General features: G+C 36.0%; 3 protein-coding genes across 10 annotated transcripts in view; 1 reads left to right on the top strand and 2 right to left on the bottom strand.

Moving 5' to 3' along the window:
- Positions 1-580: 580 nt before the first annotated feature.
- Positions 581-19,754, bottom strand: pix (ATP-binding cassette sub-family E member 1 pix). Of its 3 annotated transcripts, none has more exons than XM_087340190.1 (11): positions 19,622-19,754; positions 14,391-14,604; positions 14,057-14,272; positions 12,639-12,846; positions 12,206-12,392; positions 10,764-10,885; positions 7,772-8,056; positions 6,421-6,536; positions 4,169-4,365; positions 2,289-2,523; positions 581-1,043 (listed from the first exon to the last, which is right to left on the bottom strand). In XM_087340190.1, the coding sequence occupies exons 2-11, from the start codon at positions 14,601-14,603 to the stop codon at positions 996-998; spliced, it is 1,827 nt and encodes a 608-aa protein (XP_087196316.1). In that variant the 5' UTR covers position 14,604; positions 19,622-19,754; the 3' UTR covers positions 581-995. The 3 variants fall into 3 exon arrangements, with proteins under 3 accessions (XP_087196316.1, XP_087196317.1, XP_021935623.2); XM_087340191.1 differs by lacking the exon at positions 19,622-19,754 and adding an exon at positions 15,972-16,087; XM_022079931.2 differs by lacking the exon at positions 19,622-19,754 and adding an exon at positions 15,936-16,083.
- LOC110837622 (uncharacterized) lies at positions 16,241-25,644 on the top strand. Of its 6 annotated transcripts, none has more exons than XM_022079967.2 (5): positions 16,241-16,292; positions 17,729-17,918; positions 18,944-19,129; positions 22,880-24,026; positions 24,691-25,644. In XM_022079967.2, exons 2-5 carry the CDS (start codon positions 17,766-17,768, stop codon positions 24,771-24,773), a joined length of 1,569 nt encoding a protein of 522 aa, XP_021935659.2. In that variant the 5' UTR covers positions 16,241-16,292; positions 17,729-17,765; the 3' UTR covers positions 24,774-25,644. The 6 variants fall into 6 exon arrangements, with proteins under 6 accessions (XP_021935659.2, XP_021935646.2, XP_021935637.2 ...); XM_022079954.2 differs by lacking the exon at positions 16,241-16,292 and adding an exon at positions 16,299-16,435; XM_022079945.2 differs by lacking the exon at positions 16,241-16,292 and adding an exon at positions 16,302-16,431.
- Positions 19,890-25,644, bottom strand: part of LOC110837720 (uncharacterized) — a 37,923-nt gene continuing 32,168 nt past the window's right edge. The window contains exon 2 of the mRNA XM_087340211.1: positions 19,890-21,413. Within this exon, the coding sequence (XP_087196337.1) occupies positions 21,170-21,376 (207 nt within the window). The 5' untranslated portion in view covers positions 21,377-21,413 and the 3' untranslated portion in view covers positions 19,890-21,169. The remainder of the gene's footprint in view (positions 21,414-25,644) is intronic.

Genomic DNA, 25,644 nt, shown 5'->3' with positions numbered 1-25,644 from the left:
TCACAACCCTTTAACAGTTCAATTACAGTTACAAGAGAAAGCACATTTAATTCAAATTCATTAAAAGAATATGTTTACCACTTTGATTAATGACATGTTAAAAGTAGTACATTTACCGAGTGCAGGTTCTGGTAAACATGGTAATTAACCTTCATGTTCCACAAAATAATTATTTATAGTTTATTTAACAATGCTTCTTCAGTAGCTCAGACTATATATTGTCGAATGGGAGGATGATAATGAGTAATGAATCTGAAAGGATGTGGAAGAACTGGTAGTGACCTAATTCAAAGTACTATTCCAGGACTTTCCCAGAGGGACTGAGGACAAAAGACAGGTAATTTATTGACTAGTTAAGCTATTATTTGATTCTCAAGGTCTTTGTTTCATGGAGGGAGGAATGTCAACAGGGAAAATTCCCAACACCATTAGGATTATGCTTACAGACTGGCAAAATTATGGGAGAGCACTAGTTTTAATTTGTATGCAATGACACTGCACATTACAAAGAAAATTCTCAATTATTTACAATAAAGGAAAGTTGTCAGGTGACCTGTTCTCTGTAATAATCATCAAGACCAAGGTTAGAGCAATTTTATTTCATTCAAGGAATTATACATTAATGCTTTATTGTGAACAAACAATTGCATAGAAAGATTAAAAAATTTCCTCCATTGTCAATTGTTCTTAAATTTTAAAATAAAAAATAACTAATAAATTAGAACTTTTTCAGGTAAGAGATTATACTAACCTGTATCATATACATCTGTGCTGATGACAGCATATTCCAAATAAACAAGATGTACAGATTTATCAAAAAAAGAGATACTCAGAATCAATCTGGGAGGCCAAAAACTGTTTAGACAACAAAGATTCTCCATACAAAAACCTTAAACTTTTCTTCTTTCTTACAGAGTTTCCTTCATATAAACTGCCTTCTAGAAGCTCTCATCAGCATCTGGCTTGGAATAGACCACGTGTTCCATCCAACTGTGTTATTCTTCCAGAAAGAAATACTGCCCAGCTTTCTTCTGTTCAGTATCCTGTGAAAACAAATACAATGTGAACACAATACAACATCAAGATGGGAACATGTTTTTATGCTACAAGATCAATAATACAGTAATGATGGTAATGTAAGGCATATGTTTGGTAAGATGCTACAACATAATTTAAAACCTTTCAACCCACCATAAAATGGAGTCTGTAAGTTAGGAAAAAGAATAACAAACCCTACACATTATAACTACACTGAAAAGAACAGAGGTAATAAATGATCTTAAAATTCCCATTCATAATATGAGACTGTAAATGGGTTAAAAATATATTTAATGTGAACCAAATGTTTTACCAGACAATATGAATAAAAGAACATGAAACTCATGTGAAGAGTAAGTCCTTCTTACTTTTACTTAAACATATTAAGACTACAATAAATTTAGATTCTGTTACAAATAAAAATCAATGACTTTATTGTGAAAAAGTCAAGAGTAAAATTAACAGAGGGAACATTGAGGGTAAAATCAACAGACTGATCCAATAAAGTTAAAAATAATATCACAATGTGAAGAAGCTACTCTGGAATGTGAAGATCTACAGACAGTAAAATTACAATTATAAATTCATGATTTAAACTAATATGGTGGTGACACGTGGCCAAACAGAGGAACAGAAGTGATTTTAAGACATTTTAAGGGTATTATAAAGAAGGATAAATTTACAAACAATAATTTTAATGGAATTTATGAATGATTTCATGAATGCTAAGATGGGGTAAATAAAAGATCGCAGGGTTTACACAGAATTAAAATACAAGTCAAGGCAAAAGACACAAAGAAAACTGCCTGGACTGAGACAAACTGACAATATTATAAGAGGAAAAGCATGACTAAGGTAAAAGATGCCAAAAAAAGAAGAGATTTTCATTACAGTGGAGAAACGTATCAAGTAATTTCAGTTCATTCATATATGTGCAAACTGTGTATGAGACAAAACATCTGACAGCCCTTAAAACTAACTATATTTGGTGTCAATTCAAGAGATTTAAAGATCTTACACACCTTCCACCAGCATTACATAATAAAATGAAGTATGTAAAATGACAAGTAACCAAGGTGAAGAATAAGTACTTTTTCCTAGTACTTCATATTAGTATCTAATGAAAAAGAAACAGAGCAAACTTACAGATGTATGCTTGCCTGGAACATTCACATTAAATCCACATTACAGAACACAAGCTATCAGTAACACATACTTGAGTTGTTTTAAATCATCTCCATCTCACTCACTTTTACAGAGTTGTTCTTATTAATCCGAGGCCGGAAATTGTTGGGGTCCCGCCTGAAGGTAATGCCCAGAAGTTCAAGGAATCTATTCATTCCTGCTAGCAAGTTCTGTGGTGTATGTGCAGTTGTGTCTATAGAGGGTGAGCCTTCAAAGACAATCACTCTGTCAGCCAAATACGTCGCCATGATAAAATCGTGCTCTACCACAAACCCAGTCTTCTTGGCATGTAAAATAAATCTATAAATACAGAACAAATCAATTTCTGGCTAAACTTTGAACAATAAATTATAATGTCACAAATTATTTCAAACTAAAAACTAACACTGTACCTTACACAATGGGCCTACATTAAGGTTTCTTCGGGGGGGGGGGGGGGGGGGGGGGGGGGGGGGCAATGAATTTTAACACTAAACTGAAGAAAACTTTCAAGGGAAGAAGTGTGCTGTTGAGATAACAGATTTGGGATACATGCCCATATACTGAATGCTAAGTGTTGAAAAAAACCTAAAAGTGAGAAACATCATATAAAGAGTCCACTGTACTCTGAAATATTAATACTATGAATTAGAGACAATAAAATTTAACCAAGTCACGACTGAAATGAAATCTAAAGGAAACAAGTGGAACAATGTACACTGCTGAAGCATACACATTTTCTAAACACATTCTTTGTTAATTTTGCATACTGCTATACAATATGCACCAGACATAAAAACATATGAGGTAATGAAAACTCACAAATAACGCAATTGGAATACAAGTTTACTCAAGACTGGAGAATACTACTCCACTGTTATTATCTTATATGTTATTACCGATAATTATATTTCCAAACAACCCAAAAAAATTAGAAATCAACAATTTTATTGCCTGATCAGCCATAATGAATATGGTATAAACGAAAATGCTTTTAAAAAGCAATACATTCCACACAATGCACACAAAGCAAAGTGTAAGGCAAAATGATGGTGGTATTAATGCATGAAACTGACTATGTACTTCCCCTAGTTTTACTTACTGACTGGACAACATTGTGTCATATGTTTGCAGTTTTGTTAGTGCACGTTTGGTTGTGTTCCTAAGATTTCAGATAAGCTGCTTTGTGTATGGATGATGAGCTAGGTGGAGAGTATGCACTTCATTATAAAAGTTCATATGAGAAAAATTTTATAATGCAAATCTTTGTAAAACAAGGGCTGACTGTATATATAATGTTAACTGCTTAATAGCCTATCTTGAGTGTTCTTGTTCTAACTTATTCTGACAGTAGAAATTTTGTTACAATGACGGTGTTTTTATCAAATAATTCCAAAATAGAATTTGTGGTTTCCATGACGAGTCCAAACATGGCTGTCTTCCGAGTTGTAGCACTGCGTAGTTTGGTAGTTTACCAATGCTGCCTCCATCTTCAGAGCAATAAAATGCTGTTAAACTTCTATCAGACTACATGGCTACAACCCAGAAGACAGCCATCTTTGAATTCCTAAATACTTTTACTGTTCCTTTCCAAGTTAAACACTTTTGTAGATCAAAGTGTATATACTTTACACAACTGATTATATATATATATATATATACATTACTCCACCTATGCACAAACAAATGGAAAAGTTACATGTAAGGATGAATTACCTATAGCTCTAAACACATCACCACCTATTGTAGAATGTCATAGATTGTAAATTTGATTCAGAAATAAAATTACAGTTTTTCACTTCCACATTCTTAAGTCAGAAACTGATGACTCACCTGTTATCCACAACCACATCACAATCATTATCATGTAGAGACTACCCATGGACAATATTATGTTCTGTTTTAAATATTAGTCAATACATTTCAGTAAGCTTCAAACATAACCCAACATAAAATATTCATGCACCTCTTAATAACTTTTGCTGCTACCAGACGTTGTTCAGAATCCAGGTAAGCTGATGGTTCATCAATGAGATAAACATCTGCAGGCTTTCCCAGGCAAAGTGCCAAAGCAACTCGCTGCAGCTCTCCTCCAGACAAGTTTTGCACCTCCTGGTCCATGATATCATCCATCCTGAGTGGCTTCATCACATCAGTCACAAACTAAAATTGGTGCAAAGGAATGTTACTATGGCCATACAATATATTACAGTGCATTATAAATGTGAACATTTTCTGTGCTGAACCAGTCACTGTCCTATTATGGGTCTGCATCTATATTGGTAGGATTTATAATTACACTGAAATAGTCTACTACTCATTAAATAGTTAGCATTACAATTATAATAGCAATGTACATTTTCCTTCTTTTTAGCACAGAATTACTCACTAGTAGTTAGCAGTGATGTCATTCTGTAAAATATTCGGTTTTCATTTGTTCATAATGATGCCATAACATCGAAAAGATCAGATTCACTCACATTTCTCTAAATTACTTTGTCTCACTGTTAATACATACATCAGTTGAAACAATGTGCAGTTTTGCAAAATTCTGGTATATCCTGTTTTGCAGTGACATTAATTCAAATTATTTACGAAGTCCTTACTTTACACTTAATAGGGTTCATACAACTTTAATTTGGTTTCCAAATTCAAGTGGCCATTTCCCATGCACGCAGAGATTTTCTCAATCAATTTATGAACATAAAACAAACAGCAGATGTTAAATTGTGAAAACAACTTTAGTTACAGTTACACACATTAAAGCAGTCCTAAAACCAGAAGCACAGGGATGGACTGTTTCATATGCACACAGAGGTTTGGTCACCTTCCAAAATTTGTACAACAGTTACATGCTGCTACAGTACCTGTAACTGTAATTCCCAAAATGATCAATAACACAGACTAACATACTGTGAAAAGAAAAGATGGTCATTAACTTTACATTTTGATACACATACTTTTAATATAATAATTTTTAACACTTGTTTCTACACAACTAAGGTTTACGAGCAGGACCAAGTCAATTACAGACACCACAGAATTTCATTCAGCCACTTTATTTCCAACGGATGGCATATGATTATTGAAAAATAATAATGTGGTAGCTGGGGCTCATGAGAAAGTTGGCGCTTTGCATGTCGGTATCAAACATGTAAATATGAACCCCACAGGACTGAAGGGACCAAGGTTTTCATAGTTCATATCACATCTCCAATATATCTCAGTTACACAGGAAGAAAAATGCACAGCTTGCATCTGCATGTTAAGTGAAAGAGGGACTAATGGCAGGACCCTTAAATGCACAACAGACCAAACTAACTAATACTAACTCAAAGACAAGGACGGACCAAGGAGTTATTACTGAAAGATAGGCAATGTGAACTGACATAAACCTACATATCATGAACTTCCACACAGTGTGTGCCATCAGCATCTGAAAAACTAAATACTGTAAATAATTTATCATCATATTGGATATTATAACCTTCAAAATATTAAGCAGTGCAAAAACATACACAATAATGTCAGAAAAGCATAAACAGTGACAGTTCTCTTCCTCATCACAGCCTTTCAATTTCCCTCCTCACTCTAGCATACTGGATGCAAAATATCTGCCACAGCTACATCACAGTATCAGGGGAAGAGAAGCTTGAAAGGTCAAGTAGGGAGCAAAATGCATAATGTGTTATCGCTTCCCCTCCTTCCCTGAACCTCAGCTAGCTGGCCATCAATTTGTTTGTTTGTAATGCTCAACAAAGGAGAGATTGCTTGTGACAAGCAAAAAAGTATTATCTTGGAGTATAGGCCGACTTCTGGCACAAACCTTGTAATTCATCCAAATTATGGATAATTATGGGTGTTTAAATAAATACACATACAAAGAGATTAAAGTAAATATGGATAACATAAGGACACTTCATGTTTTACTTTTCAAAAAAATGTCATCACAATGTGCATGGCATTCACTAAGAGACAGCACCTAAGAAAACAAAAAACTTGAGGTAAAAGAATAAATAATGTTATACATGGTTTTCATTATATAGAAACAAAGAGGCATGAGGCTCAGCCTCTTCACAGACAACACAAAGCACTACTTTCAGTAGATACAATAATGTTGCTATTTTCCTTGGCAAAGTTTAGCTAAAAGGTCATATGTAATGATCAGCAGCATTTAGGTTTAAATGTAAATCCACAATGAATAAAAAATATTCTTACCTGTGGATGAACATATGCATCTCGAATCTTTTCATGTAACAACTGGCGAACAATTCCTTGAGACTTAGGACTTATTTTCTGTGGTTTATAACTGATATGCAATTGTGGAATGTTACCTGTAACAATCATATAAAGATTCAAAAAACTGCATAAAATATGTAATACCAATATTATGTTTGCTTATTTGAATTATGCGGTGCATAATTTTTTCACTGCTTTGCTAAAAGAATGTAATTTAAAATAAAAACATGAACTCATTATGAGCATTACTTTGACATTATGACATTGAATAAAAGTGAATGTCACAGCATAAGGGTTAGAAACAGTTCCATTCAGTAAGAATGGAATTCTCTCTTATCACTCTTATTAAACTCTTGCAAATGAAATGACAATGTTTTTTAACTACTATATGCATCTTTAGTGAACTTCACAATGTAAATAACAAGGTACTTTAACCTCTTAACAGCCACATAAAATTAAAGCACATTAGAAACAAACAATTATTCTTACTTAACAATAAATTCAGGTTCTAAAAACAAAAGGACATTTCTTTCTGCTATTTACCACAGAGGTATAACACAATAATCAGTCTGCACACACCAGACTTTTAATGCACTAAAATGTATGATTTCCTTGCAACACACTCACAGAACAGAAGGAAAGGGAGAAAAAAATTAAGATGGCAGTCTTCTATGTTGCAGCACCACAGTCTAGTATAAATTTATCAACATTTCAGAGGTCCTTGCTGTCTCTGTAATCAGGGCGATCAGTAAGCCGCCGCAGATAGAGATAGAGGAACCAGTCAGTCAAGGAAAAGCCTTGGCCAGACAAGTGGGGAGCAGGATCTAATTTTATTACATTACACACAGAGACTGGAATGCCTGTATAGGTGAAATTTTGCTTGGCAAGTGCCAAGCAAGTCACAAATTGTATACTCTTTGTATAGACTAAATAAATGTACGCTACTTTTAACAACCATCAGCATGAGCGTGTACATTCTAGTTTCCTGTGTATTCCTGCATGGATTAACCATGAGACTAATACACTATTTATAAAAAGAACAAGTTTCCATAGTTACAATTTGATGTTTAAGGCTGGGGCCACACGACCGTACAACGGACGTACTTCGTATGGTCGTGTGGCCCCAGCCTAAATAGGAAGTCTACTTTAATGTGCGAGTAGCCACTGTACCCAATGTCATTACGGAGCATTCTGTATGTGGAACAGGATTACTCAAAGATACATCAATGGGTATAAGTTATAAAAATGAGACATTGTGCCACACTAATTGGTCCAGTCATTACTGGACAGTAATTATAATTACAGGAAACTATGTAAACTAGGAACTCACCTGAGCCTTCATCTGGTTCTAGCTTGCCTGCAAGCATACGAATAAAGGTCGTTTTCCCAGTGCCATTCTCTCCTAATAGCACCAATATCTCTGAGTCAGAGAACTGTCCTTTCTGAACAGTTAGATGGAAGCTACCCATAGTCTTAGACATCATTGGATATTCATAGTGATTCATACGCTTAACTTCTTCTTCATTTGCCGATTCTGCTACTTTAAACACTAACGATTCATCACGGAATCGTAAATTTTCCGTTGGAACAAATCCATCAAGAAAGATGTTTATACCTGTAATTAATATATCGATTAACTGAAGATGTTACCTGCTAGTTTATAATACGAGAGATGAAAGGACTCCCAAGTTTATATTTCTAAACTGATTTCTAATCATATAAACAGCAGTTCTTGTCTTAGGTTTTTGCAGATTGAGTAAAAATAAAAAGCTGTCCCACTATACACCATTTAGGCGCTTGGGGAGAGAGAAGGTACAGCTCCTACTCAAGGAGTTCAATGTATAACTTCAGCATTTGGAGAAGAGTTACATTGAATGTTGCAGGTTTTCCAACATTTCAGCAAACAATGAAGTTGCCATCTTCAGCATGAATGTGTTTGGGGGTTTTTAGGAAGTCTTATATGGAGCAGGCTTACAAGTGGGATGTGAAGTACCAGATTGATGGAGCTAAGGAGCAGGCTGCTTTATATGGCAAGCATCTGGTTGACAAGAGGCAATGAGAAAAGGTTTTACGGCCACATGGTAAGGAGAAGAGGAGATGAAAAAGTTTTAGCAATAACATGGTTAGGATATAAGCTGATGAAAAAAGCCCTCTACATATTATGTCCTACAAAAAACAGTTCTTTTACACTTTAAATAAAGTGGTCTTTAAAACAAACCAAAAGTGAAGTGATTAAACTCAATAAAGTTAGCATGACCAAATTCAATCAAAATTGTTCACTTTTTGTGGATTCCATTACTACCATATATTGATAGGTAGAGGTAAAGTTGTTCCTGGTGCTTAATTATGCACAACACCATGAAGCTATATGGGGAAATTAGTTTATATCTCCATGCATTCTTAACCTCATCCCTAGTGGCCAGCTTCAAGTCTCAAGACACTTCAATCTTAAGGAAAAGAACCCTGGAATTCAGTGGATAATGAGACTAGGTGGGCCCCAGAGTTGGTCTGGACTTTATGGCAGTCTTTTCTGAAATGTACCTAAAATCTTCTATTTAATATTAATGTACAATTCACATTTATGGAACTTTCTTTTCAAGCCCCAATTATCTTCATTCTAGTATATTATCTGTCACATAAATCAGTTTTTTTTCCCTCAAGCAAGGTTTTCTAGGTTAGAAAATGTTTGGCAACATTCCATGTTCTCATGATACCAAATGTCAAGATGGCTGTCTTCTGGTTTGTTGCATCATGTGGTCTAAGAGAAGTTTACTGATGCTGCCTACATCATCATGGTGATCACTCATTGCAACAACCCACAAGACAGCAATCATCACAGAAAATGTCTGTAAAGATTTCAGATATGTTCTATGGACTTTCCTAGACAATACTTGCCTGACAAAAATGAGATGGACCAATTTACTTGCAATGAGAAAATGACCTGTCAGAGGAAATACACAGTTTGACATAAAATCTGAACCATAATGCAACCCTAAATATACCCCACAAGATACTGACTTTTCCAAAGATAGGTGTTGGAAAAGGCATGCAAAGGAACCTGCACTAGATCTAACCATGTTTGAAACTAAAATCATTACCATGGGAGGTCAGTGCCTTACTCCTACACTGACAGGTCTCCATTTCAGAAACATTTAATGGTACTGGAAGCTGACCCTGTCATTACAGAATAAGCTTCTAAACAACAAAGCATAGTGCTGGAAAAATAATTACAGACAGAATAACTATCTAGAAAAAATACAGTAATATATTAAACTCTTACAACGATGGCATTCAATATAGTAGACACTTCTGAAATGTACACTGTCTGATCAAAAGTATCCGGATACCCCTCTGTAAACGTAAACTCGATCCTAGATATCACTACGACTGCCGCTGCTGCTATAAAAGGAGGCAGAGGGCTCGATGTTGTTCAGTGCTACGTGATACCGACAGAATGGGTGGAGCAGGGGAGCTCAGTGACTTCGAACGTGGTATGGTTATTGATTGTCACATCAGTAAGCAAGCCGCTTTCAGTGGTGTAACGAGCGCCGCCACTGGGCTGTGGACGACTGGAGACGCATGATTTGGAGTGATGAATCACGCTATACCATGTGGCAGTCCGATGGGAGGGTTTGGGTGTGGCGAATGGTAGGTAAACGCTACATGCCGGCCTATATAGTGCCCACAGTGAAATTCGGCGGAGGTGGGGTGACAGTGTGGGGGTGTTTTTCATGGAAGGGACTTGGTCCTCTCGTAATACTACAGAGCACGTTAAAGGCGGAAGGATATAAGGACATTTTGACCAGCTGCGTGTTGTCTACGGTAGAAGACCAGTTCAGAGATGATAACTGTGTGTTTCAGCATGACAATGCTCCCTGCCATAAAGCAAGGTCTGTTCGTGAGTGGTTTGTGGACAATAAGGTTCCGGAAATGGACTGGCCAGCCCAGAGCCCCGATCTCAATCCTATTGAACACCTCTGGGATGAACTAGAAAGGCGACTGCGCGCCAGACCCCGACCCACATCACTAACTACGCTTGCTACAGCGTTACAGGAAGAATGGTCGGCCATTCCCCCGGCGACGTTCCAACACCTGGTAGACAGTCTCCCCCGCAGAGTTAGAGCTGTAATAAATGCCAAGGGTGGGCCCACCCCGTATTAATGTCCACTACTGGGCAGTAAATCCGAGGGACACTTAGAGGATAGTTTCGCGTAGGTGTCCGGATACTTTTGATCAGGTAGTGTATGTGATAGGGTCTAAAACAACAAACAAAAACAAATAATACTCTATTATCATGAATGAATAAATATGGTTACACATACCTTCCCTAACAGAGAAGGGCATAGTAACAACTCCATATGCCCCTGGAACACCATACAAACAGCATATGAAATCTGAGAGGTAGTCTAATACTGACAAATCATGTTCAACAACTATGATAAACCTGAAACAGAAATACCATTCAATTTAATATGCTTATAGACAAACAAAAACCATAAAAGATCTGAGTTTCTCATGGTGATATTAATATGGATGCTAGTCATCTGGGTTGTTACCCCCCACAAGCGTTGTTCCACGTGTATATACGCGGGCATTTAAATTGCCCTATCTGCGGTTCTACGTGCATATACGCAAGGCTGTAAGCCTAATTTCTATAGCCCATAAGTATGGAATGAATAACGACTGCTTTATGAACTTTGGACTGGTCTGCTGTGAAAGGAATCCTCCCTCTGATGATGTGGCAACAGTGTGTGTATTTCATGTAGCTGTGCTGGCCATTCGTAAGTATAAATGCGTGACCTATAAGTTTTCAAGGCTAGCCTTCATACACGTGGTGTTTGTTTGTGAATGGAAGATAAACTTGCTAGGAGGGTTTCAAAGAGGTTCAAATGACAGCCATAAATCCTGGAACGAAAGAGAGGGGAACAGAGGAAAAAAAGTCGTATCTGAAGCATTCAAGAGGCTGCTCAATGTCGGAATACATATGCAATAGTCATGTATCGGTGTCCCAAATAACAAAATTTTAGCACCCCTATACGCAGAAGTCTATAATTAGAAGCCTTGTTAGAAAGAGACGGTTATAACTGTTATGTGTGATGTATACAGTTGGCCTACAGTTCCGAGCCAGTTGATAGTCAGGCGGAGGGACATTTCGTGGGGCGTATTTCTTCCATGGGAAACAAGGCAAGGCCTCAAATACATTGTGTGGTGTGCAGGAAACCCGGGAAAAAGGATAGAATCTATTTATTGGTGTAGTGTTGTGTTTTGATGATGTTTCAAGAACTACCATACAAAACTCAACTTCTAATCCACTTGCTTCCACTGATCACACACAGGGTGCTCATCTTATAAGGTAAGATTATAAAACCATCTTTTAAGAGGATTGCAGTGAAAAATTCATAATTGTATCTCATATAGTTCAAACGTTATGATAAATAAAGTATTTTCGAGCAAAATTTAAACGGGCATTTAAAAAATACTACCGCCGGAACAGCACAACAGCGGTATATGCAGGGTATTTAAACCTCCACGGCAGTGGGTTAAGCCATGTAGTGCTTTGGCTGTATTTCAATGTTTTAGAAGAACATACCACCTCCATGTTCAGGGATGAGGTAGAGAGTGTTAGGAAACTGAAGGTTTATAAAGTATCTGAAACATTGGCATAACGGCAAAATAACACGGCACAACAATCCAGAAGACCACCAATGATACACTCCATAAAATTATTACTTTCTTACTGCATAAATATCAGAAGTACACTTACTTGTCAGGATGTATAAGAGAGCGGATAGTGACAGCAGCATTTAAGCGTTGCTTCACATCCAGATAACTGGATGGTTCATCAAACATGAAAATATCTCCATCCTGAATGCAGACCATGGCACAAGCAAAGCGTTGGAGCTCACCTCCAGACAATGCTTCAATTGAGCGATTTCGAATATTTTCTAAATCTGAAAAAAGTTACAATATTTATGAAGTTAATACATGAGGAAAATGATAGCTCAATATATCCAAGTCTTTTGGGCAAGACACCTTACAACACATGATGGCATAGAGCAGCACTCAATAACAAAAACATATTTCACAGTAGTACATGTTTACAGCCCACTCAATACAGTATGGGCCCACAAAGAACATAAGAAGACCAGAGTGAGAGAACAGCATAAAATACAATTGTATCTTCCAAACCAGCTTACCAAGAAGTTGACATATTTCATTCTGATTCTTGCGTTCATCCTTCTTATCTAATAACTGCTGGACAGTGCCCTTCACAGCTTTGGGAATCTGATCCACATACTGTGGCTTGATCAATGCTTTCAAGTCATCCTCCAAAATTTTTGTGAAGTAATTCTGGAGTTCTGAACCACGAAAATGACTCAAGATCTCTGACCAGTCTGGTGGATCCTGAATACAAATTTTACAGTTAATATAATTGTGTTTACTTGCTCAATTTTATCAGTCTAATCACAATAAAATATTATTATTAAATGTTAAAATATTATTACAATTAACATTTAAATATTTAAAATATATTAAAATGATGCTCTCTATCGAAATGTTTCGATTTACATTAGAGCATCACCTTTTACACTACATGTTTCGGTTCTAAATGAATCTTCAGGTGTATAATCCATATAAACTCAAATGTAATATCCTAAGTGCAATTCTTCATCATATGTCCATCAAATATCAGAAAGTTTTCTCTTCCAGACTTATTGTACTTTAATATCGCATTCAAGGTCGTTTCGTAATGTATGTCGCGCTTAACGTGATCTTGTGGGGGTGAAACGTTTCGACGAAGAATTGCACTTACTCACATTTGAGTTTATATGGATTATACACCTGAAGATGGTTCATTTAGAACCGAAACATGTAGTGTAAAAGGTGATGCTCTAATGTAAATCGAAACATTTCGATAGAGAGCATCATTTTAATATATTTTAAATATTTAAATGTTAATTGTAATAATATTTTAATATTTTAACATTTAATAATAATTTTTTTTTATTAGACTGATAAAATTGAGCAAGTATATATTCAACACAATATGACGCAACATTATCATCTCATAATTGTGTTTAAAATACTCTTTTATTGTGGATATAGAAATGTTGTATGTCGTGCAAATTCTAAATTTACCTACAAAATCACAAGATCTGCTAATCACAGTATCATACTACAATATGGCTCAAACTACTATTAACACTTCACGTTACATAAGTGACATTTTACATATTTAATGGTCTTCTCTGTGTTGAACACATATGGTGATTGGCAATACATAAATAAATAAACCTAAGCCATCTTTTGACATTTCATGTTGTTTGAGGCTCTTCACTATGTTAACACAGAAAAATTCCACATTGATGTTCTCCCTCCTAACCTTCCTCAAAGAATACTCTTGTGTTGATTTTTGTGGTCTTGTTTTCTTAATGGGATTTTCAACTTTAAACTGCCTAAGCCATACTATGTATCAGTTTCTTTGAATCACTAACCTTAACACACTTTTTTCATCATATTATGACCATTCACTTACTACTAAATCTTTTATGCTACAATATAACTGAGAGCCCATATCATTTTGAGGTGTTAGGAAAGAACCAATATTACTTACTGTATAGCGACCGAGATTTGGTTTCTGTTTGCCTGCCAGTATTTTCAGTGCTGTAGATTTTCCAATACCATTGGTGCCTACAAGACCCAATACTTCTCCAGGTCTTGGTATTGGAAGTCGATGAAGCTTAAATGAATTCTGTGAATACCGGTGAGTTGTATCCTTTTCTAAATTGCTGGGTAAATTAATTATAGTAATGGCTTCAAAAGGGCATTTCTGAAACAAATAATTATATCTATTCAATCCTCAGAGGTACTGTATGTATGTGTATTCTCTTCAAAATGAGTACTTAGTTTAGTATGCAGTGAAAATATTGCTAATATTACCACCTTACCTTAACACATATCCCACAACCAATGCAGAGTTCTTCTGAAATACTTGCTATTTTATCATTTGGAGTTACTTCGATGCATAATTTACCCATTCGAACAACAGGGCATGACTTTTTACACTCCTGCCGACATCTCTTGGGCTTACATTTGTCTGCATTTACAATGGCAATTCTAGTAAGTTTGTCCGTTTCTTCAGTAGCTTTGCTTCGTGGCATCCTGCAATTGAACAGAAATTATAAACCAATAGTAACATTTCGTAACATGTTTCATACAACAAAAAATTGACAGTGGAACCACGGTTCCGGAGAATCTGACGTAAATACGTCTCTGTATTTAAATTATATTTAAGAAATAAATACACTGAAAGGAAGGTAGCTGAATGTAATGTAATGTGTATATATATATTTAGTGTTCTGTCTGACCACAGGTCCATATGAACAGGATCCTTCCATCCTTTCCTGGGACTGGGACCTGTTCATATACGTTCTTGGCAGATGATCCAGAAGTGGTTTGCCATTGCGTTCTTCTGTGTGTGAATGGAGTAATCGTTGGGATGCCACGGAGAAACCGGGGAAGCCCCCGGAGGAAAACTCCGTGTTGCCTAGACCACGGCCTTGCCCAACACAAGTTATAAATTCGGGCACCGTGGGGGAATCGAACCCGAGACCCCCAGGATTATAAGGCCAGCGTTCTAACCGCTAGACCACTGTGGCTATAATGTAATGTCGAAATTATCTAGTCTACTACGCACTTCTTCTACAAGCGATTCACAGCTCAGCTCTTTCCGCAATAACGAAAGCGGATTGTTGACGGCAGTAATGTAACACAACAATGCCGAGTAAACAGATGGTTTCCTAGGTAACCATTGCTGTCGATTTGTTGATACGGATCTTACCCTTTTTTTACACGTTTTCCTTTCACTTTTTTGCCGAATGACCCTTCCGTATAGACGTATTTACGCCAATAAAAGGTGTTTTTATAAGCAGCACCTTTACAAAGATACATCAGTTACTTACTAATGGGCTAATTCACATTGTTATATTATTTGCTTAATGAATCAATTTCAATGACGATAGAAAAAATGGTACTTCAAAGACGTATCCACAATCATCACACAATACACGGAAACACTTTTTATAATCCAGCAATAAATATGTTAATATCAACGTAGCAAATTCACACAATTTTGGGCAACTGCCTTTTAACCCGGAATTCGTAATGTTAAAAAATCAACGGAATGATATGTACAACATTCACTCAAGCAAATGACGTAACTTGCAACTAGCAAAATCAAAACCTGTGGTATAATTTGAAGAGCTCACAACAAAGGAGCGCTTTTTAACTCTGATATTAACGGTATTCCCTGACAGTGTAGTAGGTTTTAAAGTGAAGAATGGTTTTGAAGGTTAGCAAGACTTCGACCAAACATCTGTTTTAATATGAGGCCAGATAATGGTCATGTAAATGGAAAAGTCTTTACATGCAAAGTTTTAAAAGGAATCCTTTATTATCTTTTCTAAGTTAAACACGTTAAAAGTCATACACACCTTCCAAAACGTAAATCGTGGACGTGGTCCACTTACCAATTCAGATGCCCAAAGCACAACGGCCTCGTTAAAGGCCAGCCATTACGTATGAAAATTTACACGTTCAATGTACCATTGTATTGTTATTACAGGCACCGTATTCTTGCTGAATATTTTAAATCTCATATAAAATGTATAATATTTATAGTTTATCCATTAAAAACAATTTTATATACAATTACTTGGCAATTTGTTCTTAAAAATACATTATTTAAATGACCATACTGAAGTTTGTTGCGTAAATTTATCATAAATAGTCATGCGATATGTTGCTGTTTCATTCCGATGAATATAAACAGAACTGCACCCGGCATTAAGGTTTCAAAGGAAATATATTACATCTATTATTTCTGAAGGCATTTTACGCATATTTAATAACATTAAATAGCATGGGTTTTCTGTTTGCTATGATGGAGTGAATACAATTAAAACTTAATTACATTATGGACTGTCCTAAGTATGTAAGATATCTTTCTGTATAACATCCTTGTTCCATGTCTAGCAACATAACCAAACATTGTACATACAGACGTTCCTAACTTATTTCTGCATAACCTCCGTGTTCCATGTTCGGCAACATAACCAAACTCCTGTCCCTTATTATTACCGGGGCTGGAATTGACATGAATTCCAAGCAAAGTGATGTGTCTCAACGTAATTATTATTAAGAGAGACATTTTAATTTGTGGTTCTTGCATCTTTTCATAAGTATAATTCGCTGAAAAGCCAGGAAAGGCAAACATACGAAATTACACATACTCTGCAAGGTATTTGAGTTGTTTAAAATCTTAAATATAAAAATTATTAAAGTATAAACATTACCTTCGATATTTGTTTAAATACTTTGAGTAACTGCTGTAACATCCTACTGACAATGGAAACAGAACACATGCATATATTACATTTCTGGAAACAAGATATATACACAAAGGTAACCAGAGTTCTCCACTCCATAAATTTTACAGAAAATCCAGTTCCTGAATTTTGCCTTAGTGTATCCACTAATGTCACCGTCCAGCCACTTGTGTTATTCATCTCAATTCAGAATACCAAAGATGCAACACAGAGAGACTACATGCGGCCAAGTGAATCTATTTGTTTCAACTATGAAATATAGCATTTGTATTCCTTTCCAAACCAAAAGTTTGTAACTTTTTATATCACACTTTTTCTTCCATTTATTTATAATTAGATATTAAGTCCTTTTTTATGTAAGAATAAAATTATGTAAAATATAAAACCATATAATCTAAAACAAAGCAGAAAAATGTGGAAATAAATACATAAAAGAGAATATAACTACAATACTGTATAATGATTGTAGAATAAAGAGCTATGTTCTGGCATCAACCTTTTAAACAAAAAAGTGGAACACTTTGCAAAACTGAATCACTTTTTAGGGTCACTTGCAACAAATGATGTTATAGCATATATAATGAATTTTCTACAACCATCTCGATAGAGTAGAACCATTTTTAAGGTGTCAGTCACTCTGCTAGTCAGATTTCTAATCTTTCATGGAACATGAAGGTTCATTATCCTGAATCATGTGAATCCATTCTACAACCATCCACCCTGTTTCTTTAAGATCCATTTTTCTACAATCTTTCCATCTATGCCTAGGTCTTCAAGTGGTCTCTTCCCTTGTGGTTTTGCAGTCAAAATTTTTTTTGTCTTTCTTAGTCTTCCCATGCCCCAGCATAAGAGTTTCCTATCATCAACTAGAAATATATATCACAACATTCTTTTGGCAGGAGAACTGATGGTAAATTAAATGGCCCAAACCATAAAATGGGAAGTCATGTCAAGGAAAAGGAGATCACCAGTTTTGATGTAAAGGAATTAGAAGAACAAATTGCAGTTCCTCTGAAGCAGATGATACAAGAAGATGAAGCTGAGGAACAGAACTACATAGGAGAAGCTGTTACTCGCCTCACTGGAAATGTATGGAGCAGTTTACATATAGAGCAGTGCATTTATCCTTCCTCTCTTCCAACCAATTTCATTGTGCAGAATATTTGAAAACCTAACAATCACTTAGTTGATCAAAAAATCCCCTCCGTTTTATAGAACCTTAAGGCTCATTTTGTTCTCAAGAGAATACCTGTGGACCCTATCATAAGCCAGCTGAATCCAGTCTACATTCTCACGCCCTATTATTTGAAGATTATACCCATCCATGCCTAAGCCTCCCAAATGGTCTGTTATCTTTAGGTATGTGTATATTTCTCATCTCCATGTTTGCAACATGTTCTACCCAGAATGCCATTCTTGATGTGACCATTCAGTGAAGAGTAGAAATTATAGAGTTACACACTTTTCTCCATCCATGTTACATTCTCTTTATTAGGTCCAAATCTTCTCCTTATAGCTTTATTCTCAAACATCCTTGTGCTATCTTCTTCATGGCCACAACATTTTCAGTCATGGACCAGATTTAATATAATATTCAGGATGATAGTTTTAAGATTTTTTAAATTAAAATGTCAATGAAGAGACACTGAAAAGATACATGTAAACTGGCAAGTTGTTAGTTGAGGCCAAACACAAGACTTTAGTGTTTGTATAGCAATATATCAAATTTGGCCTCTAACCTTAAGAACAACAACTAAGAATGAGTTAAAATGTTAAAAATAATTACATTCTTTCTCACTAAAGTCTGCAGGGAATTTGGAGATGCTTCTTGCACCATTCCTATGGCAAGATCATATTACATATTGTGTCTGCACTTTGAACTCTGCTTGTAAACTGATGTGATCTGTCAGTATTTGATGTGCTCATATTTTACTTAATTCTGCTTTATTCCTACATTCCATACATCTTGCCAGATTTTTTTCATTGTGGAGAATGTAATTGTATTAGTTTTCTTAATACTGCAACAAGTTGCAATTATGTGTGCAGTGTTACTGCCAGTTGGTGCATTTCCATCTTCAATTATTTTTGCACTACAGAATTTTCATTTTTTATAGGTTCGGGCATGTTATTTAAACCACTTGGAGAAAATTCTCATGAAAAATTATGAGGTGTGCTGTGAGGACTGCAGTGAATGGCCTCTTAACCAGGAAGATGTAATAAAGTGTGCTATCCAGATGGAACGAAAGGCATTACGATCATGCATGGTGGTTATCTTATATCAGAGAGCTATGACACGATTGGTGAGTGTTAAACTTACAGGTCATGTGTTTGTCTTGTATGGCAAAACATTATGCTCTAGCAAATTTATACCTGATTTTTCTTTAAAAGTATAAATTATGTTTGAGATTGAGGTATTCATGACAGTGATATGTTCATCTGAAACACTGGTAACTACCTATAAGACTACATGGTGCCATAACCCAGAAGATCGCATTCCTCATAAATGACATTTATTCATCATTCATTCGTTTTTCTTCTCTGTGATTACAGATACCTTTGTGGAAAAACTGGGATATCATATCAGTTACTTTTCTGTAAGTCCTTAGCATTTTAGCACTTCTTCCCTCATCCACTGCCTCCTCCTCTGTCTTCCTTATTATAATCCAAGCCTGTTCTGTGGTAACATTCTTACAAAACAGTTGCAGGATAATTAAAATTGTACATTTTAAAATTTGAAAACATTCTTAAATAAAGCTTAAAATAGATCAATACATTATGGCAGAAAAACAAACCTGAAGATGAAGCTAGTTCCTCTGTTGCTTTGACAAGAACAGATGATACACAAAACACTATCATCTTCTTTTCTATTACGAGGAATCACAAATTTTTATAGTAAGATGCGATGTGCTGCTTCTGGAGCTTCACAACAAAGAATCAAAAATCCAAAAATGTTGTCATCAACAATGTCAACAGATATTTGTTTATTCGACATTGTTGTGGAACACAACAATGCCGTGTAAACAAATTTGCAAGGGTGGGTTTGGACGTAGAAAGTTGACTGACCAATAACAGTTGGCCTCTGAACAGCGACGTAAAGTACTACAACATCAGACATATTTAAGAAATAAAGAAAAGCTAAAGAAGAATTACATTGATAAACGACACCATATTAACGACACATGTAGAAAAACAGACGAAGATTTGTAAGGGTGGGATTGGACGTAGAAAGTTGTCTGACTAAAAACAGTTGGCCTCTGAACAGTGACGTAAAGAACTAAAACATCAGACATACTTAACAAATGAAGAAAAGCGAAAAACTTATTGAACAAGAACAGAAGAGCAGAAGAAACAAACGAAGACTTGCAAGGGTGGGGTTGGACGTAAAAAGTTGTCTGACCAAAAACAGTTGGCCTCTGAACATCGATGTAAAGAACTAAGACATCAGATCTATTTAACAAATAAGGATAAGCGAAAGAAGACTTACATTGTTAAACGAGACCATATTAACGACACATGTAGAAAAACAAACGAAGATTTGCAAGGGTGGGGTTGGAAGTAGATAGTTGACTAACCAAGAACAGCTGGCCTCTGAAAAGCTACGTAAAGAACTAATCCATCAGACCTATTTAACAAATAAAAAAAACGAAGGGAGAGTTACATTGATAAACATAGAAAAACGTATACAACAAGAGCAGAAGAGAAAAAAAAAGAAAAATCAGACGAAGATTAGCAATGGTGTTGCTGGACGTAGAAAGTTGACTGATCATGTACTGTTGGCCTCTGAACAGCGACGTAAAGAACTAAAACATCAGAACTATTCAACAAAAGACAGAAGAGAAAAAAAGAAGATTTGCAAGGGTGGGGTTGGAAGTAGATAGTTGACTAACCAAGAACTGTTGGCCTCTGATCAGCGACGTAAAGAAGTAAAATATCAGATTACAGGAAGCGCTCCGAAAGGATTAGCCATCGTTGTCGTCAAAAAATGACGTCATCAACAATATCACCTTATATTTGATTATACACGGGGGTTAGTTTAGTGTCTTACTCAAGATTTTTAAACGCAACCAACCCCCTTCGGGGGGTTGGTCAAGTGTTTAAACCCCCCATTCGGGGGGGTTAGTTTAGTTTCTTTCTCAGGGGTTAAACACTTGAATGAGACACTAAAATAACTCCTCTTTGGGACTAACCAAGGTTGGTTGCGTTTACAAACATGACCAACCCCAGCTAGGAGCTCCGAAAGGAGCGCCCTGCTCTAGTATACTAAAATACGTGATTTCCCATCATCGTCATACAATTCGTAGTCAAACAATTACGTCATCAAACAATGTTACGTTATTTGTTTACTCGGCATTGTTGTGTTGGTATACCAACACCACAATGCTCCATACATTTCCAGTGAGGCGAGTAACAGCTTCTCCTATGTAGTTCTGTTCCTCAGCTTCATCTTCATCTTCTTGTATCATCTGCTTCAGAGGAATTGCAATTTGTTCTTCTAATTCCTTTACATCAAAACTGGTGATCTCCTTTTCCTTGATATGACTTCCCATTTTATGGTTTGGGCCATTTAATTTATCATCAGTTCTCCTGCCAAAAGAATGTTGTGATATATATTTCTAGTTGATGATAGGAAACTCTTATGCTGGGGCCTGGGAAGACTAAGACAAAAAATTTTGACTGGAAGACCTAGGCATAGATGGAAAGATTGTAGAAAAATGGATCTTAAAGAAACGGTGGATGGTTGTAGAATGGATTCACATGATACATCTACAAAATTTTGGTGGTAGGTTTTGCCATCATCCGATAAATCTATTTATATATAATCCAATAATACTCAATCATCTCAGAGATGTGCCACACAAAAGTTTCTTAAAATTGTTGTATGAATGTAAAAGAATCCAGTCTCCTCATTCCATATTCAAGATACATCACTGAACTCCCACCTTAACAGTTTTATTGTTATTGTTATATTCACTTCACACCATGCTGTTCCCAGTGAAAAACATTTAATATGGCACAAAGATAATGAAAAATATAAAACACTAATGAAAAGAGAAAATCAAAATCATACTTACGGACAGAATGGGTACTGTTAGATTTATGTTCAATATTGAAACCCAAATTATACATTATTAGAAAAGAAGTCATCTCCAAAACTCATGACGATGTACACGATATATACGAATATATCATCAGTACATCATACGTAGGGCAGTCAAAAAGTTCCCAGAATTGTTGTATAGCACTGTAATGGTAGGACATATGGCAATGCTTACCTAATCAAATCACCTTCAAAGTAGGACCCTTGTGCACACACATACTTGCTCCATCGATCCTGCCATTGTTGGAAGCACCAGCGGAAGGCTTCGTTAGGAATCTTCCGGAGTTCGGCCGTCGCATTCGACACATCGCTGGTTGTGCAGCAATTCCTCGCCGAGAAAAGCATTCACGTCATCACCCAACCACCATACTCTCTGGATCTCGCTCCGAGTGACTTCTGGCTGTTCCCTACTCCGAAAATGGGCCTCAACCATGGAGGACATCAAATCGAATGCGATGGCCGAACTCTGGAAGATTCCAAACGAAGCCTTCCACCGGTGCTTCCAACAATGGCAGGATCGATGGAGCAAGTGTGTGTGTGTGCGCAAGGGTCCTACTTTGAAGGTGAATAGGTAAGCGTTATCATATGTCCTACCATTACAGTTCTATACCACAATTATGGGAACGTTTTGACTGCCCCTCATAATTCTTAGTGTATGGATTTAATAGTTACCACATTTGTTATGTAATACTTCAGACTTTGTTTCAACAGCTCCAGAATGATAGCAAGAATACATATGACTTTGACCAGTGAGTTATAAAAACTAGTTGACTAGCTGATCAACCCCACATACCAGTCATGTGGCACAAAAGGGCTACAAAATTCTGACCAAAATAAACATTGCATACTGTTCAGATACCTCTGTCTTCAAATATTTTGTTTTTATTGGATTGCAAGAGACTCATTTTTAGAAAATGGTAATATGTTAATATAAAGGATTATTCTGTTTTAGGCCACTGACATCAAGAAGCACACAGAACAACTAAAGCTGTATAGGCAACTAAAAGACTGTATCACCAGTGACTCTGTGTTGTCTGACAAAACAACACAGACAGGTGCACATATTGGCTACACAGACAAAGCAACCCAGATTGATATGGTAACTACAGGCCTGCAGCATGCTGCTGTAGAATCCCATAACTTAGAGACTGAAACAAAACCAGAAGCTTCACCATTTAGCCTAACTGATCAATGTTTTCAGCCCTCAACTGTCAAAATGGAGCCCTCCGTGCCAGAGGCAGTTAACAAGGAACCAATACAGGGTATACCAATTCCTGTGTATGTGTCAGGAATGAGTACCACATCAGTTAGAAGTACAGAATATTTTACAGTTAATGGTATAGAACATATACCATATTATGAAATGAATCAAGAATTTGTGCCAAATATTAACACAGACAGTTTGTTTCACTACTCAATAATAAGTAATGAAATACCAACTCCAGTTAACCATAATGGAGGTTTAACTGAAACATTTTCATCAGAGCAAAACAGAAATGAAAAGGAGCCATATGAATGGTCGATTATTGAAAAACAAACCCGAATGAATGCAAGAAGAAATGCTGCACCTACTAAAACTGTTGTGAGTAAGAGAAAGTCGAGTAATGTGCAACAACATGAAAACTTTTCTGATGGAACACTGTATGACAATACAGTAAATGACTTGGATTTGGAAGAATGCCCACGTATGAGCATTGATGACAGAATTTCATCTGTGCTTAGGAGAGAAGCATATCACTTTTCAAAAGGTGAACAGTTACATGATAAAATTATTACAAAAGATGACAGAGAGCCTAGTGCATGGACAGTTGAGAAATGTCACCAGCAAAAATTATTACATGCTAAGATATTTGAGACCTGCTTTGATGTGCGTAAGAGAGGAAGGATGAGACTTAGATTCTTAGAACTGTTTAGTAGTGACAGTGACGATTGTTTTGATGTAGATGAACATGTAACAAACTTTAAAGACAGGATTGCACGTTGGGTTGTTGAAAGCCTTATGCCCTACTACAGGGAAGGTCGAATACTATCACGCCCTCTTTTCAAGTTCCTTGCACGACATATTGCTGATACACTTCTCCTCAAGAACCATGTACCAGGTAAGCATTTATTACATCACTCAATTGCTTAAGAAATGGCAGTAATACATGAAAAGCTGAAATCCAGTTACTATTACAAGATATCTGGATTTTGCCCAATGTCTGGAATTCTGCATATGTCCATCCTCAGGTGTGAAGGTGAGGAATGTCTACTCAGGTCCCTCACCTCCACCTTTTAATCTGAGGAAAGAAACATCCAGTTTACAAAAAAATGTATTTATTTCAGAATACCAGATGATGGACAAAGTCCAAAAGTCCAATAATATTAACAGTCCAAGAAAAATTATACAGTATGTAAGCTAACACAGACAAGCAGGCCTTCACCGTTCAGAAAACAATTATTTCAGAGAGATTAAATCTGTCTACATACAGCGGATTACTTCAATATTCATACAAAATACTCAAATTCTAAATCTTAATTTTAGAGAACAATTTCCTTTTGCTTGGACATAATCTGTTCTTATGCCAATTCAGAAAGCTTTTATTCCTGACTGCTGCAAATTTGTACTTTTCTTAGGTTTTTCTTAAAACAAACTGTATTGAAATAATACAATTTGCCTGTTTTTAATATCACACATCTGTTTCATGCTTTGTATCTATGTTGTTGTAGAGACAAAATTACAATTAGAACCATTCAATTAGAAATTGTTTTCATCATTTTTAGATGAAGCAGATGTTGAGCAGTGTGTCATCGATTTCTTCAGCCATCATGATGTGATAAAGAATGAAGATGATGTAAAGCTTTAGTGATTGTGTCATTTATATGGAACAAGAGTACACATCTGTGAAGAAAAGTTGTAATAATACAAGTATTTTAAGAGTTACAGAATTGGTCTTGTGGGCTGTGAAGACATGTAGTCTTGTAAGTGGTTACCAACATTTCAGAGGAATGTATTGCCTCCATCTATGAAATTACATAACATCACAGCCCAGAAGACCACAACTGACATTACTGTTCTGAGAATATCATATCTGAAATTGAGATTGTAATTATAATTCACAATTACAGGCAATGAAATTAAATTCATCACAATATTAGAGAAATAAATTATTATATATTAACTAAAATGAGAACCTATAATAGACATTTTGTAATGTAAAATCAGTTGTATTCAGTACAGTGACAGAATACAAAGAGAAAGACATCCCAAACTATTAAAAAATTACAATCCACATGGATTAAAGAACTGAGGATGATGACCTTTAAAGGGACATAGGATGAATGAGCCAGAATGGGTCAGCAAGTGGCCAAACTCCTTTCACTGCTAGATGATGAATGGGGTATGGAGTCCAGAAACATAGAACGATCTCATTATTAATGGTTAGTTCTCTACTTGATCCCATCTATCTGTGATAATTTAGGACTCTGTTTCATTTAAAAAAGCTAATCACTTATTTATTATAGAATGGATGTAACTTTAAAAGTCCTTCCCTACATTTACCTCAGAGGTATTCTGAATGTTTAGTTGTACTGAAATGTGTGTATATATATATTTTTTCCCCTCCCCCCAAGAGATCTGATATTTGTACTTGAGTGCCTTAATATAAAACTATTAACACAAAATTACTAGGCATTATGTTTACATTTTGTCTTGGAATAAAATCGGTGACATGCAAA

Source organism: Zootermopsis nevadensis, unplaced genomic scaffold (assembly GCF_977971745.1).
Source record: "Zootermopsis nevadensis isolate Lab colony 2312 unplaced genomic scaffold, Znev_1.0 Znev_ptg000061l, whole genome shotgun sequence".
Taxonomy (NCBI): Eukaryota; Metazoa; Arthropoda; class Insecta; order Blattodea; family Termopsidae; genus Zootermopsis; species Zootermopsis nevadensis.
The sequence above is the reverse complement of the archived record's forward strand: the minus strand, read 5'-3'. Positions and strand labels throughout refer to the sequence as shown.